Raw genomic sequence first — 17,387 nt, 5'->3', positions numbered from 1 at the left:
GTAAATGACTTTCCAAAGACCATGAGCCTCTGTGCTGTCAAAAAAGTTAATTAAATACCTTGCACCAACAGGAATGCGTGGCTTGAAGTCTCCCCTGCAATGTTAACTGCTTTGACCATGATGCTAGCAGAATCATCTGCTGTGACATTTCTTATCACTAACTCACATACATGGTCCTCGGGCCAATACCAGTAGATGCGTTCTGTCTTCTCTAGTAAAATTCCATTCTTGAACCACTGGCACTCTGGTTCTGGTTTACCGACAACTCTGACTCTGAAGCGAACCTCCTCCATCAGGCTGACTGTCTGGCTTGCAATGCGCTCCAAGATCTTTGGAGCTTCCATGCTGGGAGACAGCTGAATCCTCTCTGGTTTGATTGTGGGGATGATGAGCTTTCCCTCCTCAATTGCTTTCTTCTTCTCAGCCTCAGATTTCTCTTTCATATGGTGAAGAAGTTCCTCCTTCCTCTTCCTAAGCATATCCTCATAAGACTCGTCCTTCCTGCGAGACTTGAGCTCCACAGCAGTGATGGCCTCATAATAACCCTCCTCTGTGCGCCGCTTAAATTTGCTTTTCAACTCGTCTGTCTCCTCTGTGGATTTCTCATGGATGACTCTCTCTGTCTTCTTCAGTTTTACAACTTCCTTTGGCTGTGTGCCATCACTGGGTCTGTCAACCTTCTGAACCTCAAAGGGAACTCTACCATGTTCAGTGCCGGACTCTGGAGCTTTGGGTTCTGGGATACGGCGAAGGACAGACCTGAAGTCTTCCCTCTGTGAGATTTCCAGCTTAACAGTATGCTCGGCTGTGCCAACTGGGTTGTCTGCCACCACTTTTACCTCCCCTGAATCATATGACTTGATATCTACAATCTCCAAATAGTAAATGCCATCGTAACGAAGTCTCATTCTCTTGCTTTTACGTATGAGCTGACCATTGAGATACCAGTTAACCTTAGGCAATGGATAACCAGTCACTCTGCAACGGAATCTTGCAATGTCACCTTCCAGCACTCTGGCAGGCTCAGGAAGAAGGACGATCTCTGGCTTTGTCTTTTCAGATCCCTCATCCGTACTGACTCCAGATGGGCCTCCCTCATGAGCAATGCGTTCCATCTCGTCGATTCTTTGTACTCCCTTCCTACCCTCAGGGAGCTGGGATTCCTCAACAAGGCTTTTCTCATCCTTGACAATCAGGGTAGCTGAAGTCTGGTCAACACCAAACTTGTTAGTGGCTCTGCAGGTAATGACACCACTGTCTCTAGCATACGCAACTTCGAAGTCAAGACTGCAGTAGCCAAATTCATTGACCATGCGCAACCTGTTAGCAGCTGCCAGGGGTTTGCCATCATGCAACCACTCAACCACCATTGTAGGATCTCCAATAGGAGTAAGCCTGCATTCAAAATGGACAGGACCGAAACACTTCAGTCTGACAGATGTCAACTTCTTCTTAAAGTGAGGTTTCTGTTGTTTCTCTTTGTCATAAAGGTCTCCCTCCTCCCATTGCTCTTGACCATAACGGAGATGCAAAGGTTCCAACTCAGGAGCAGCAATTTCCTTGGCCTTATAGGTTCCCTTGGTAATAATGAGTCTTCTCTCTGGTTCAGGTTCAGTAAAGTCAACCTCAACATTCACCCTGCACCGGGTGGTATCTCTTCCAGCTTTGTTGATGGCTGTGGCGGTGTACCACGCACTATCAGAACTTGATGTTGAAGGGATCTGGCATTTGGCTTGTCCTTTAGTGCCTTCAACCCTGGAACATAGATCTCCATTAATCATTCTGATCATAAATAATATATAAATCATAATCACAACATGAGACCATCAGAAGTGTATCATAATTCAAGATAGGGACATACTTAATATGTGGGTGCTTATGTGGAGAGATGATGTCACTGTTTTTCAGCCAAACAATGTCAGGCAGTGGGTTTCCAATAGCTTTGACTGCCAACTCAACCAGAGTGCCTTGCTTAACACTGATGTTCTTCAGCTTCTCAATAAACTGGGGTCTAACCAAGTTTTCTTTCGCTGTAAATGGCAAAACATGAAAAAAAAAATATATATATTGTTGATATTGTATGTTAATCATTACACGTGTGCATCAGATAAATGAAATGCTAGTGATAAAGTAAATGGTATATTGATATTACCATCAACTGTCAAAGTCATAGAAACAGAGGTCTTTCCAGCTCTGTTCTGTGCAACAACCGTCCACTCTCCTGAGTCATTTGGCATGGCTGGAACCACAATCAATGACTGAGTTCCATCCTCTTTAACCACTATCTTGTGGGTGTAGTCATTGACCACTTGTTGTCCTGAAAAGAAGATACAAAAAATATATGTAAAAAAAAGAGACAAACCAGATAAGTCTGGTGTAGTGTCAAGGTGAGATAACTCCAAAGTCACTTACCATTGTGGAACCAGAATGTGTCAGGCATTGGTCTACCAACAACTTTCAGGTCAAATCTTGCAGTCTGCCCCTCAGAGCACTTGAATGAGGAAGGCTTCATGACAAATACAGGCTTGTACAGCCTCTCCAGCTGACTCTCATCTGTTTCATCAAGCCTGCGAGCAGGAGAGCGTCCAGGAGATTGACTAGAAGAACGTCCAGGAGAGCGACTTAGAGATCGCGGGGATGTGGACCTAGGCAGATAGAAATTAATTTCAGAGGTGCCTCTTAACGTTAACCTTTGTGTACATGTAACATTTAGTCAAGTGAAAATCATACCGAATTCTTTGCATTGCTGGCTGGGGTGTGTATCTCTGGGCAGAAGGCTCCAAGTACAGCTTCCCAGAGCTGACAGAATTGCCCCTCATGTTGCTGGCAAATGCTGTGTAAACACCCTCATCCTCAGGCAGCACCACAGGGAGACGAAGACTGGCTCTACCATCCTGGAGAACCTCCATCTGGTAGCGGCCGCCATGTCGGATACGTTTGCCATCTTTGTACCATGCAATCTTTTAAGAAACAAAGCAGAGTAATAAGCTCAAAGATTCATTTTTTTGGCAATATTGAGTGGTATTGAGCAGAGTCACAAAACCCTTGGTCTAAATATGATTACTTAACTACCTTTGGTAGTGGCTTTCCTGCCATTTTGCAGTGGAAAGTGACTCCCATTCCTTCCATGATTCTGTAGTGTTTGACTGGGGTGTCAAAAGCAGGCTGTACAGCCTCCTCTTCTGCCACAGTGATCATCTGCTCCCCATCCTCAGTCACTAGCTCCTGGTAGGTCATCTTCAGGATGCGGAACTCAATCTCATGGATTATCCTCGCCTCAAAGGCAGATATTTTAAATTCCTGTGAAACACATTCAACACTTTAGAATAAAGTAAGGTGTTGTAAGCTGATAGCCAGCTGTTGGAACAACCAAATTCCATCATATCACAATATAGATGATCACTCTTTTGATCTGAATACCTGCTCTGAGACAAAGGATTGCCTCATCTGTGTTTGCATTCTCCTCTGCTCCATCTCATACTCGCTCACAACAACAGGGGGCACATCTCTGGTCTCCTGCACCATTGTAGTCACTTCAGTCTTATATGTCATGTCATGTGTCTTCATGTAGAGTTCATATTCATCTGTAAACAAAAATGAAGCTGTATCATCAGGTTATCTTCAGATACAGGTTGGAAATACAGAACAGTATCAGATAATTTAACATCAAGTAGCTCCATATGACATTACACAAACTAACCTTCCTCAAGCAGACTGGCTGAGGCTGAGGCTTCTCCAAGCTGGTTCTTGGCAAAGATGGCGTATTCTCCCGCATCATCAGCGAATGTCATGGAGATCTCCAGCCTGCACTCTCCAGTCTCCTTCTTATAGGTAACTTTGTATCTAATGGATTAATGTAGAATACACGGTAAACAGCATATTCAGTCATCATTATACTCAGTCTTATGAATACACGTATTTGCCAATGTGTCCTAAGTACCTGTATCCAGTAGTAAGGGGGACTCCACTCTTCTTCCAGAAAATGTGGGGCTTTGGGCTTCCTCCAACCTGGCACTCGAAGACAACACTTCCTCCCTCCACCAGCTTCTGTACAGTTGGCTTCTTGATGAAGTAGGGAGCGACGGCAGCTGTCATTTCCACAGACTCTGCAGCGCCTCTCACCTCTGACACGCTCTCCTCCTTTACTTCCATAGCAAAGCTGAAGGGGCATTTCAGATGAAAAATTAGGGCAAAAGTCTTGTCTTATATGGTGTGTATAGCTTGACTATGAAGGTATCGAATAGTTCAACTCACAGTTTTTCTTGTGTTGTTCCAAATCCAGTGACTGTTGTCATTTCTTCTCTGCTCTCAATCTCCTCTGAAACTATAAAGATGGCAAGGATATTAGAGGATTAGCTAACTCATGATGACCAAAGCATCAACCAGTGCCAAAGTCCACATTCACAGTTAGTACTATGTACCTTTAACCAGTAGGTAACAGGATGTGCTGACTGTTCCAGCCTCGCTGGTGGCAGTGCAAGTGAAGCGACCGCTATCCTCAGCAAAGGCCTCACGGATCACCAGACGAGCAAATCCACTCTCATAGGTGATCTGGAAGTCAATGGAGCTCTCGATTCTGTAGTCCTCTCTGAACCACATGATTCCAGGAGCAGGGTGACCAGAAATCTGGCACTCCAGACTCACAGATTCACCCTCAGTCACAGTCAAGTTCTTCAAACCCTGGGTGGGGGGGAGAGAAGAAACATAATATATATATATATATATATACTATAGAGAGTTTCAACTTGCTGATGTTTTGAAAGATTAAATGGACAGAATATCTACAAACAAGCACTGTTGTGAGACCTGGCACACAGCCTCAAGAAAAATACTCACAGCAACCAGAGTAGGTGGTACAACTGGCTCCTGTGCAGGTGATGGGACAATGGCAGTCTCAACAACCTGTGGAAAAACAACATAGTTTAAGACTAAATTAAACATTAAACAAGTTATATGTTATATATTCTAATTCCGTAGTGGCGTAAGATGGGGGAAATGGAAGCAAGTTAGATGAATTCTGAGAAGAAAAAGATTGGCTGTGCAACACGCCAAGAGAGGACAGAAATGAAGAAAGGAAGCAAGGACAGAAGGATGGTAGGTAGAGTATACAGGTGGGTTTTCGCCATGAGGCAAGTGGGGTCTGAAAGAAAGAGACGATTGTCTGTGTAGTGATGGTAAATCAGGCCATGAGACTCTGCACACTGTTATTGTGGAGAAGAAAGCATGACAGACAACAAACCTGTTTCTTCAAATCCTCATACTTTTGTTCCATGCTCCCTGTATATGCAGGCTCTATCTGTTTCTGTAACCGAGTGTCAAAATGTGCCTGATATCGTTCAGTGGTAGCTTTAAATGGCGGCGGGGTTGGTTCTGGTGTCACTCTTGTCTCCACAATCTTACGAGATGGAGATGGAGGCTTGACTGGCTTGATGATCTTTTGTGCAGAAGTAGAGCATAGCTCTTTCTGCAGTGTGGCAATAGCAGAGCCTGCCATTGAAACCTGACCAACCCAAGGAGAATAGCATTATCTTCACAAGCCAAAACAAAGCATCAAAAATACACTGCTTTGTTTAATAAGATCAAGTCTGATCATTCAGGTTTAGTGTGAATACAAACGGTGATGATCTATGATGGAGAGTGAGAATTAGTTAATGCTTATGAATAATAATGTCATAAGATACTGATAGTTCCATAAAGCGGGAGTGAGATGGATTGTTCTGAGATGAGAGGTAGAAGTTAGGAAGAATGTTTGGTGTACACACCACAACACCACAGTGTGGAACGTCTATGTTAGGATGGTTGTGTGTTAAGAAGACTAAATGAGTTACAGTAGGTACCTAATGATACAGAAAACTAAAAAATACTGTACAGCTACCTTTCACCTATGCTTACCTCATAGCTATGGTCAGGTTTAGGGACAGTGACTTTAGAAACTGTGAAATGTGGTATTGGGGTAGGTGCAAGGGCAGTGTCCACATGGGTGGTGGTAGTAGTTTCTTTACTCCTTTGCATCTATAGTAACCAACAGAGTTGAGACTGAGTGACAATCAGCTACAATAGTTTCAGACCATACAATATCATGTTCTCTGACAACACAGAAAATATTTTCAAAGAAGATACAGTATCAAACCTGAGAGACATGAATACTCTGTTCTTCAGAGGTTTGTATGGCAGTGGGTATTACAACAGCCTGTGCTTTCACAGTCACTTGTTGATCAGTGGCCATTGTTGGCCAGCTTAAATCTGTTTCTACAGCTTCCTCTTCAGCATGGGCAGCGTCTGCATGCACAGGCGCCCGAACACGTGCCTGGTCAACAGCAGCGAGAACTGCAGCCACTGCTTCAGCTTTTTTCCCACCCTCACTCTGGAGACAACAAGCGGTGGATGTTATACAGCACATCGATCTAAGATCATCCATGACAGTTGGTTGATGCTGCACAAGCAATGTGTTCACAACCTGCATGATAACGCAACCACATACAAAGTAGAACAAGTTGTCTTCTACAACCTGGTTATCAAACGGCATCATAGACACACGTTAGTTGTGCTAGATTTTGGTGCTTCAAACAGGGAACATGCAGCAGACCAATATAGTTTAGAAGTTCAAAAGATTGTGCTCATCAAACTGGTGACAATCTGCACACCCATATAATGGTCCCCACATAGTACCACCCATATTGGGTCATTTCTACTGTACATGATCAGGTTTTAGCACCGTGCCATTTAACAGGGAACAAGGTGAGTGGGGAGAAAGTGGGGGTCTGTGATGTGACGGCTATATGATGCAGACACACAGGTGCGCGGGCAGAGTGGGTTGAGAGGGAGACCATGAGAGTGAATATAGATCTGCTATCTGCAGCTACCTGCTCCTGAGTGATCATTGTACAAACAACTGTAGAGACATCCACATCGGTTTGTTGGACCACTGCGTCAGGCGTGTCTCTGACAACACACACGTCTGTCTCTACAGCCTGTCCACAGGGCAAGCCTGCTCCCATCTATGTCACAAACAAGGCCAGTGGCAAGAGACTACAGTTAGCTGGGTGGATGTACGTTTGTAGTTAGCAAGTGAACTTGTAGAGAGGGACTAAGGATGGGAAAGTGAACTTGTAGAGAGGGACTACAGATGGGAAAGTGAACTTGTAGAGAGGGACTAAGAATGGGAAAGTGAACTTGTAGAGAGGGACTAAGAATGGGAAAGTGAACTTGTAGAGAGGGACTAAGAATGGGAAAGTGAACTTGTAGAGGGGGGCTAAGGATGGGAAAGTGAACTTCTGAAGAGGGATTAAGGACAGACAGAGATGTCAAAGATGGTTGCTGGATCGAATGTTGCTTTTAAATGACATGTTTAAATGGGACTTACATCATATATAAATATAAACATAAATGTCCTATGGGGGGGAGTGGAGGGGTGGTCTACATCAGATGGAGGTGAAGGGGTGACAGGATGCTTCTTGTCTACCTGCTCCCCTGTGGGCAGTACGAGTACAGTAGCTGTTGCAGCCACGGTGTGTGTCGCAGTCGAGGTGTGTGTCTCTGTACCGGCCGGCTCCTTATGGCCAGATGGCTGTGAGCGACTGCGTGCCTGGTCCACGGCTGCTACCACTGTAGCTACAGCCATGCTCTTATCATCCTGGCCATGAACCTCCTGGCATACATTAATGAAAATATTGATCCAGCTGTCACCTGATTCATTGACAATAGCTGTTGTCTTTAATCAATGAGGAGGCGGCATGTTTTTGGTACTATCTCACAATTCATGTTAGATTCAATATAATGGAAATTAGGACAGATAATAATTTGGAAATCAATTCAGTCAATAACTTTTTTTCAAACAAAGAGCAATGCAGTCTGTAGAATCCTGTGAACTATCATGCATGTACACAGAGAAGCCACTAGATGTCTCTGTCCCTGCACTGGAGTGTTTGCACCCCCCAGTGGAACTTTTCTTACCTCTTTGACTTGGCCAGATACTTGCTGCTGCTGCTGCTGCTGCTGTATCCCATAGGAGCCCTCCCAGTGCTGCTCCATGCGAATGTGGGTGGCAGAGGTTTGGACTTGGGTGGATCCACCAGTCATGCTGGTGTAGCTGGACTCTGACATGTAGCCTCCTTGTTTCCAGGGGGGCAGGACTTCTGCGCTGGCTGTCATCTGTTTACGTATCATGATTGGAGACTTGACTGGTCTGATGGGGGAGACAGACAGTCTGGCGGAAGGGGACACAGGCCTGGAGACACAGACACACACACACACACACACACACACAGACGTAAAAGATTAACCACATTTTTGTGAAAGATCAATATTGAACTTACACATTGAGAAATATATCAATCTTGGTCTTCGTTTTGACATTTTATTGCAAAAGTGATTCAACTCTCCAGAGGAAATTCTAAAAGGTGCTCCTACATCATCTCGGGTGAGCAGCTGAATAGGTTGTCTTCTAGATGTGAGCAGTACCACTCTATCTCAATGCATTTTGAAAGTTTTAAGGGGTTTGGCAAAGTCTGAAATGTCATAGAGAGCCACAACACCTCTAAAGCTGATGAGGATGAGAGACACAGTAGATGAAGAGGTGTTACCTGACAGGGGTTGGAGTTGGCCCCTTCACGTGTCTCACTGGTGATGGAGATTGATGACGACCCCCTCCAACCTTGAACGCTGCAGATGGTGGAGTTGGTGACTTGGAGGTTGGCTTTGGTGGCACACGTGGGGGAGTCTTGTGTGCCAGCTGCTGGATCATGACACCTCCCTCTACCTGCATCCCCATCATGGCGGAGGACTCAAAATGAGCTTCCATTCTCTGAGAAAAAAAATAGGAAAGACAGGGTTGACATTAATAGCTTCTCTTGGAGGATTTTGTCTAAAGTAGATGTAAAAGTCTAATATGTTACCCTCTCAACTCTGGTCTGGCGAGTCTGAGACATCTGGGAGGATGACACAACTGTCTTGGTCTTCTTTGCAGGTACGGCTTCTTCACCTGTTCGCATTCAACACATTTACTTAGCATTAAAACCTACTTGTGGTCGTTTGTATTTTGTTATTTTAAATTTGACTTGTTCAACAAGTTCAACAACAACAAATAACAACAATAATTTCACAATTCACTAAGATAGCTAGGATATAACAGTCATTTTAATGATTAGCTTGTGGAGATGGTTTAGTTAGCAAGCTGAAGTAAAACTCACAGTTTTGAGTGCTTCTACAAGTAACAGTGTCAGAAATAAAATGTGATTGACAAATTAAGAATTGTATTTAATTTCACTGAATTCATTTCTCAGATGATTATAATGGAACCTATATCCTGTAAATTTGATCATAATGATTATAATGGAACCTATATCCTGTAAATCCCGACCTGGCTTGGGGAGCCTTACAGTAGGACCATGGATGTATTAGGACAGACAGCAATACATGCCCACATACTGTACAAATGCTCACATAGCATACATAGACCTACTTTAGGCTGCACACACAAACACACATAACAATAATAATAATAATAATAATAATTATTATTATTATTATTATTATTATTATTATTATTATTATTATTATCAAATGTATCAACCATTATACTTACCCTGAACCAGTAGTTCAGATGTGGAGGTTGCCCGTCCAGTGCTGTTAGACGCACTAACGGAATAGGTTCCAGAATCCTCTGGGAAGGCTTCAGCAATCAGCAAACTGTAAAGGTCTCCTTCTTGAACAATCTGAAAGTCAGCGGAGCTCTGTATCTCAGCTCCCTCTCTGTAGAACTTAACCACAGGTGTAGGGATTCCTGTCACACGAACATCCAGTCTCACTTGGCTTCCTTGTCTCACTGTCATACTCTGAAGTCTCTGAACAAAGTTTGGTGGCGCAGTCTCCACTGTGGAAGAAAATCACATTCAGAATATCAATGACAAGGTGTGGTGATTAAATGTGTGGTGATTAAAGGTGTGGTGGTTAAAGCTGTGGTGGGTAAAGGTGTGGCGGTTAAAGGTGTGGCAGTAAAGGTGTATCGGTTAAAGGTATAGCGGTTAAAGGTGTGGTGGTTAAAGGTGTGGCAGTTAAAGGGGTGGCGGTTAAAGGTGTAGCGGTTAAAGGTGTGGCGGTTAAAGGTGTGGCGGTTAAAAGTGTGGCAGTTAAAGGTGTGGTGGCTAAAGGTTAAAGGTGTGGTGTGTAAAAGTGTGGTGGCTAAAGGTGTGATGGTTAAAGGTGTGGTGGCTAAAGGTGTGGTGGTTAAAGGTGTGGTGGCTAAAGGTGTGGTGGTTAAAGGTGTGGTGGTCTATACATTTTGTTGACTGTTTTGATACAACAATTGACAAATAGACAAGGCAAACAAATTAGCTGGAAAGCGGAGCTTGGGCTGGCTGGTTATTGATTTGAAGGGTGCATAGCATTGATGTGGTTTTCCTACCTGTAACAAGGAGTTCAGCAGTGCTAGTGGCTTGTCCAGCTCCATTGGTGGCTCTCACAGAAAATCTTCCACTGTGTGCGGCTGTCACAGCAGGGATCATCAGAACAGCGCGGCCATCGCTGAACGAGATCTGAACGCCGGGCAGAGCCGCAGCAGAAAGAACCTGGCCATCACGAAACCAGCTCACCTCAGGAACTGGAGCACCTTCACGCAGAGTCAACAGTTTAATCAGCAGAGCACATGGTAATGAGATTATAAGTAAGTACAGCATACTGTACGCCTACTGTACATGACAGCAATTGATAACAGTATTCAGCAGCAAAATGTTATTCACCAAATAGTGTAGGTTGTGCGATGTATTCTGTTCTGTTAAGAGTATGGCTGTGTGGTGTGGTGTTTACTCAGCAGGTAACTCAGTTTACTGTAAGTTTCTTTTCTGATGAGAGCTGCCTGACAGATGGGTTCACAAGGAGACACCCTGCTGGGTTTATACTGCTTTAGGTGATAAGATTCTGGAAGAGTGGGGGGCATGTCCCCCTCGTCTTAAACTGCCTCTTTCCTGCTTTGCCATAGTTCTATTGGTTAAAACAACACTAAAGGATGTGTCATGATTAAACATAAAAAAGCTATGATTTGTACCTTCTGATTACGTTTGTGAGAGTGGTCTGTTCTTTTAAGATTATGGCTGTGTGATCTAGTATGCTGTTCTGTTAATAAGAGTATGGCTGTGTGATCTAATATTCTGCATGATACTTTGTCTTCTAGGGGTGGTTATGCATTTGACTGTGTACAGTAGGTGGACACTCCAGTCATTAATGTGTGTGTGTGTGTGTGTGTGTGTGTGTGTGTGTGTGTGTGTGTGTGTGTGTGTGTGTGTGTGTGTGTGTGTGTGTGTGCGTGTGTGTGTGTGTGTTTCGGCATTGCAGCCTACACCATGTGATGTGTGTGTGTGTCTCGCTGCATGACCAATAAAGATGTTAAAGGTAAATGGTAAAGGACACAAGAGGCTTCCTTACCACTAACTTGAGCCTCAAACGTTGCAGCACTACCCTCAAGTGCCACAACGCTTTGTAGCGGCTGTGTAAATGTTGGCGCCTGTGTCGACATGTTGGTAGGCACCCTGAGAGACACAACAAAATACAAGATCACCAGACCGACCAAACACATATCTACATCGCCAGACACGAAGACTCCTTTACTCTCATCAACTTTCAAGTATCCAGCGTCCATTCAAAACTGTGTCACATGAACATCTCTTTTCTAGTTTCAACAATACAATTCTCAATAGAGAGCATCCCCTATGGAAGTCAGAGCTGTATTTTTAGCCTGTGGGGGTCTAATCAGAGCCTTTAGCAGCACCTGGCTTCCAGCAGCCTGTCACTTGAGCTATGGGAGGCTCCATGGGGGCTGGGTGTTAGGCCAGGCACAGTCTCAGCCCACCCCCCTGACAGTTCCCAGACAGGACAGAGACAACTGGATGCTCCACCTCTGAGGACTGCCTGGCTTTAGCTACAGCCAGGATTCACACACTCACACTCACATACTCACACTCACACACAGCAGCTGTCCCCCTGGCACTACAGCAGCACTCAATTATCCTACATAATCATGATCAATTAATATTGTAGTGACCAATTATCAGACATATAAGTATCGTATTAATGTGTAACAGATGCTTTAAAACTCTTTTGTAGAACCTCACTGTGTTTAGGCTCAACAGTGTTAGCCATTACAGTTCAGCTCAACCACATATCCTTAATTAATTAATTCATTAACTCACTCACTCACTCACTCACTCACTCACTCACTGATCAAGCTTAATTTACAGTACATGAATAATCATCAACCAGTTGCCACAACACTGCTTCACCAGTACATGTAATACTATGATGTCAATTGATCAGCCAATAGCTTAATAGCTAATAGCTAATAGCTTGAACAGCTGCAGTAGCTAGGCTCTCCACCTCTCTGGTGAACAAGACATCATCAACAACAACATACATTATTCCACTTGACATAATATTATTGTTTCACCATAAACTCAATCTGTCTCTCTCATGTACACTACAGTATATGCACAATGGATAGTGATTTGATACATTTATAGTTTTAAAAAGACCATTCATTTGGAGACAGGATGGAACATAGTCAAAAACATCTCTCATACTCAATTAACTTTGACAATCACTGATGAGAGCACCTTAAGATAAGTTGGCCTCAATCAAATGATGCTGGAACAGACATTTAACAATGGGTCACAGTAGGTAAATCATCAAATAATGAAACCTATCCAAAACTGTAAACTTCCGATAAAACTGTTTGCTATGTAACTGGATTGGCAGCTTCTAAAAATACCCTGTCCCCTGCTTGACTGACAGCCACCATGTGGCACATAGCTGGAGGTGCAACTGATAGCCCTGCTGTTGATTCCCTTAAAAAGACATGGTGACCCAGCTGGGACACCACTCTAATGCTATCAGGGGCTATTCTTGGATGGGCTAGTCCAAAGCACCATATAATAACCTTGAAATTGGAAAGTACTAGTCCTCAATGAATTAAAACTTAAAAACATAACTGTTAAATGTTTCTAGTAAGATTATTGATACATGTGTCCCCATTTATGTATAAAAACAGTTGCGTTGTAGCATTTCTCTCATAATCACATGATGATACAATCATGATTTGATAATGGAACATAGCATTGGCAGAGGGTTTCAGTGTTATAAAGTAAAGTCACTTACTTGTATCCACAAGGTTGCCTAAAATGTATGGGGCAGAGCCCAGAAGTGTCTTCAGAAACAATTCCTTATCCAGAAATGTTGTCAGAAATCCAATGTGAGAACAGTTGAGCCTCAAAGTAACTCAAAAAAACAAAACTACACAGAGTTGGCGTGTAGTTTTGCTTTTCCGACGCAATCCCTACACCCGAGGCAAGGCTGGGAATGCTCCAACTGCTCAGAAGTGACAATATGGTTGTGTTACTTTTTATACCCCTGGACTCTTCAGCATCACCAGGCCATCTGCCCAACTCATTGGCCAGTCTCTCAGATGCATCCTGGGAGATGGAAGCCATTTTATGCAACCTCACATCTGTCACTTATTTAACTCAACATTGTGTGAGTGAGAGTGTGTGTGTGTGTGTGTGTGTGTGTGGAGGGGGGGGGGTACTCCACACTTCTACACACAAAAAAGCCTAACCTGAAATTCCTACTGAGTAAGAACCATCATCTTGTATCATCTGAATTGATACCACAATCTCACAGTCTGCCATAAACACTGTTGATGGTCGACAGATCATGTCCAGTTGACCGATGACCAGTTGATGGTCGACAGATCAAAGTGGAAAAGGCTGCTGCTGTCACTCAAGTCTGAATGTACTCCCATCCCCTCATCATTGACCAGACTGGGACAGATGATGTCAATAGAGTCATGGGGGGAGGTAATGATGTTACATTAAAGGAGTAGTAAAGGGAAAATGCATGTTTAGCCCTGATTTAAGGTTACTTATGATGATATACAATGGTTCAGATCAAAACGTTGACAAAACTAGCACTTTTGAGAAAGTCTGATAATTGCTCTACCACCGTTTTGGTCATACAATGGATGTGGGTGGGCACCTTGAAAAATCTTTCAAAAACATGTAAAACTCTCGATTTCAAAGACAAGAAGCTCACCGAGGGGGTAATTGGTGTCCGTTGGTGTTCTGACATCAAATCCGCCGCAAAGTATGAATCCTGTAGGGTTTTATTGATAATTTTATGAAATCAATTGACTTGTATTGAAGCGACCGTTGTAGATGTGTAGATCAATCCGCAGAGGGGATTCAGGAAGCGAAACTACTTACGGTAGCTATTGTTATTGTTTATGTTGCTAGGCTACCTAGTTTGCGGACGTTTACACACATATGTGCTGCGACTAAATAGTTCTATACTAAATATTTAAAAAAGCCTTTCCAGATGAACTAGAATCTTACTTTATGGCTATATATATAACTATATATCAGAACGCCAATTAATACCTTGGTGAGTTTCTTGTCTTTGAAATTGAGAGTTGAACATGTTTTTTGAATGATTTTTCATGGTATGACCAAAGCGGTGGTAGAGCAATTATCAGACTTTCTCAAAAGTGCTAGTTTTGTCAACGTTTTGATCTGAACCATTGTATATGATCATAATTAACCTTAAAACAGGGCTAAACAGCTTTACTACTCCTTTAACACTGTTTAAATGTGTTAGAAAACATACAATATTAAACATTCTTAAACTAATTACACTATTTGAGGCTGCTACATACCCGTATGTAATCTATACACTGAATAATATATTGTTGGATCTGTGCGAGTTTAGAGTATCAAAAATAAAGAGAACTGGCACCAATTCTGACGTTTTGTCATAGCAGTAGAACTGTAGTAGTACTTTATTCATCCCTGGGGGGAAATCGCACTGTTACAGCATCAAAAGAACATGTACAGTAAATAAAGTGAAAATAATATTCAAAAGCAACAAGCATGTAGAAGAGAGAAAACAAAACCAGATGCAATGTGTAAAATAACTTTCCAAGGCATTTAGATGTTAATTCCCATTACTGTCAAAGATGTGGCCTGGACATCACCAGGAGAGTGTGCAGTATGTAGGGTATGCGGCTATCTCAGCTGATATATCTCGAGCCTTGTCTTCTTGTGGGTGGAAGTCTTGTTTTCCCCTCTTCATCTTGTTTAAGGTTGACTCTGCCTCAACATCCCCGTCTCTCCAGGACTATCACTGTTGGCTCACATTCTGAAGTGTAAGGGAGAGAAGCTTCAATTAGGGCTTCTGTTGCACAATGGTTGTTATTCACCTTTTTCTTTGGGAACTCAAATTTTCATGTGTTTTTGTCAAACAAACGTTCACTGTGACTAGACACTAAATGTACGAAATGTAAATGTTATTTTCATCTGTTTTGAGATGCTGAGAGGGAACATCTATAAATACTTGAACTCTGCGGCTATTTAAAATCCTCTTATGGCGTCTTTCCATAGCCATGTACCTGTTTGACTCTACTCGACTTTACTAACCTATCCTCCTGCTACCCTGCACAAACTACCATCACCAATACTCAAAAAGTGATTACCATTCTCTTAAGCGCTAGACTAAAACTGGAAGTGTAAGTCATCCAAGGACTATGGTAATTTGACCCAATCCGTCTTTCTAATATAACCTCCTTAAGTACTTACCATAGTGAACCACCTTATCATCCCAGAGGGGGGTTTGATTGGAGGGAAGCATCTACATAGCCCTGGGGGGGGTGGAGTTGGAGACTGAGTGTAAACTGAGATCTCACACCCCCAGCCCCTTTCTGAACTCCCATCTGTCCTACTCACAGCTAACTAATCATCACCAGACAGACTCCTATCAGTTCATCAGCTCTCCTTTTCCCCTGGAACTCAACCCTATACTGTAGGTGCCGCCTGCCAAAGTAAATAAACAAACATCAACAGCTAACCTTGTAACAGCTGACCTAGTTAAACCTAGTTAACTTGGTCAGCTCGGCACTGTGGTGTTGTGCGAATGATGCACATTCTCTATACTACTGAGACTTAGCAACATACATTTATTCAACATGCACATTCAGTAAGGAGACCTGGTCAATCCTGTAATACAAACCTATCACCTCCATCTCAGAGCTTAACGACTGTCAGAAAGGCAACAGTAAACAGCAGTGATATACTAGACCACAAGGCTACAGGACTGAACCCTGCAGCTCCTTGTAACCTTGACTCTTGCCTGACAGCTGGCCATGTTGGCTTGTATGCAATGGCTTTTTATCTGACAGATAAATAGGTTCGGTTCAATGTAAATCATTGCTGCTAAATGCTAACAGATCTGTAGAGCATGTACATAGTTCATCCATGACGGTACCTTTATTTGTATAGCTTTGTATAATTTGTAATTTGTGTAATTTGTAAAAAAAAAAAATTGAGCACATCACAGAGCCGGCAGTAACATTTCACTATACATTGTACACTGTACCATATACATGTGACAAATAAAATCTGAATCTGAAAGAGACCAACTGTGTTGATAGTTAACCAATTTATTCATAATAAATAAGTAAGGCACATGAGTAATGTGAGGGTTAATACATGCGTATGACTATGTTTGATGGCTTCAGACATGAAGCCTGTGTGTGTCAGAGAACTACTGTATCTATACAATGATTCCAACTGGGGAATGAATCCAGCTTTCCTTTGACAGAGCATTTCACAGGAAACAAACACCCACAGCTTATTCTTAGGTCTTTATATGATATCCCAATCTCTACATAATATTCTACCCATTTAAAAATGAAACATTGTATCAACATAGTTGTTATTAATTGTTTGTAATCAACTTGCATAGGGATTAAGTCCTCTTTGATAACAATTGATTGTTAGTTCCAAATTCCAAATGTCAGGATTGTTTAGCACTTCAGAATTTAGCCCACCTTGTTATTTCCTGGTATTCAAAGCACTTTAATAGGAGGAAGCTCTCTCTCTGCCCCACTCACAACCTTGGTCAGTATCTCTAACCTCCACCTGAACCTTCACCTGGACCTACACAGATACAAACAGGAGACGTAACATGGTGTACATGCTGTGAATCTGAACCTGTCCTACACATACACCTGAGTCTGGTAGTTTATTTGTCAGGGACAATGCAAAAAAAAACATTGTAACAAGTTACAATAACATGACACAGATGTGTTATGTGATTTCTAGCCAAAGCTAATTTGCGACCCCTGTCCCTGGTTAGGCTTTTCTACTTAAAAATGTAATTACATATAGTATCATCACTATCAGCCACACACAAGGTGATATGGGGTTAATCAGGAAGGTGTTCTAGTTCAGAGGTGACCTCCCAGGTGAGGTTGTCTCAGAGTCATGTGGGCCAACAACACCACTGTCTATCAGCGCGAAGGGGGAGTGGAGGGAAATGAGGTTGTGTTGGGTGGAGATGGGTGGTCTGGC

General features: G+C 42.8%; 1 protein-coding gene across 1 annotated transcript in view; it reads right to left on the bottom strand.

Moving 5' to 3' along the window:
• The window catches only part of ttn.2 (titin, tandem duplicate 2), a gene marked incomplete at both ends in the record, with an annotated part of 185,423 nt that extends 173,914 nt beyond the window's left edge, over window positions 1-11,509 (bottom strand). Inside the window, 21 exons of the mRNA XM_084442903.1 lie at window positions 59-1,755; window positions 1,862-2,030; window positions 2,153-2,317; window positions 2,413-2,645; window positions 2,731-2,960; window positions 3,073-3,300; window positions 3,421-3,584; window positions 3,701-3,843; window positions 3,941-4,159; window positions 4,255-4,324; window positions 4,422-4,680; window positions 4,837-4,902; window positions 5,240-5,500; window positions 5,893-6,012; window positions 6,254-6,364; window positions 7,954-8,227; window positions 8,583-8,803; window positions 8,895-8,980; window positions 9,584-9,871; window positions 10,403-10,606; window positions 11,419-11,509. Coding sequence (XP_084299029.1) covers window positions 59-1,755; window positions 1,862-2,030; window positions 2,153-2,317; window positions 2,413-2,645; window positions 2,731-2,960; window positions 3,073-3,300; window positions 3,421-3,584; window positions 3,701-3,843; window positions 3,941-4,159; window positions 4,255-4,324; window positions 4,422-4,680; window positions 4,837-4,902; window positions 5,240-5,500; window positions 5,893-6,012; window positions 6,254-6,364; window positions 7,954-8,227; window positions 8,583-8,803; window positions 8,895-8,980; window positions 9,584-9,871; window positions 10,403-10,606; window positions 11,419-11,509 — 5,299 coding nt within the window. The remainder of the gene's footprint in view (window positions 1-58; window positions 1,756-1,861; window positions 2,031-2,152; window positions 2,318-2,412; window positions 2,646-2,730; window positions 2,961-3,072; window positions 3,301-3,420; window positions 3,585-3,700; window positions 3,844-3,940; window positions 4,160-4,254; window positions 4,325-4,421; window positions 4,681-4,836; window positions 4,903-5,239; window positions 5,501-5,892; window positions 6,013-6,253; window positions 6,365-7,953; window positions 8,228-8,582; window positions 8,804-8,894; window positions 8,981-9,583; window positions 9,872-10,402; window positions 10,607-11,418) is intronic.
• Window positions 11,510-17,387: the final 5,878 nt, after the last annotated feature.

This window comes from Borostomias antarcticus, assembly GCF_949987555.1.
Source record: "Borostomias antarcticus genome assembly, chromosome: 9".
NCBI lineage: Eukaryota > Metazoa > Chordata > Actinopteri > Stomiiformes > Stomiidae > Borostomias > Borostomias antarcticus.
This window is presented reverse-complemented; position numbering and strand designations above follow the sequence as displayed.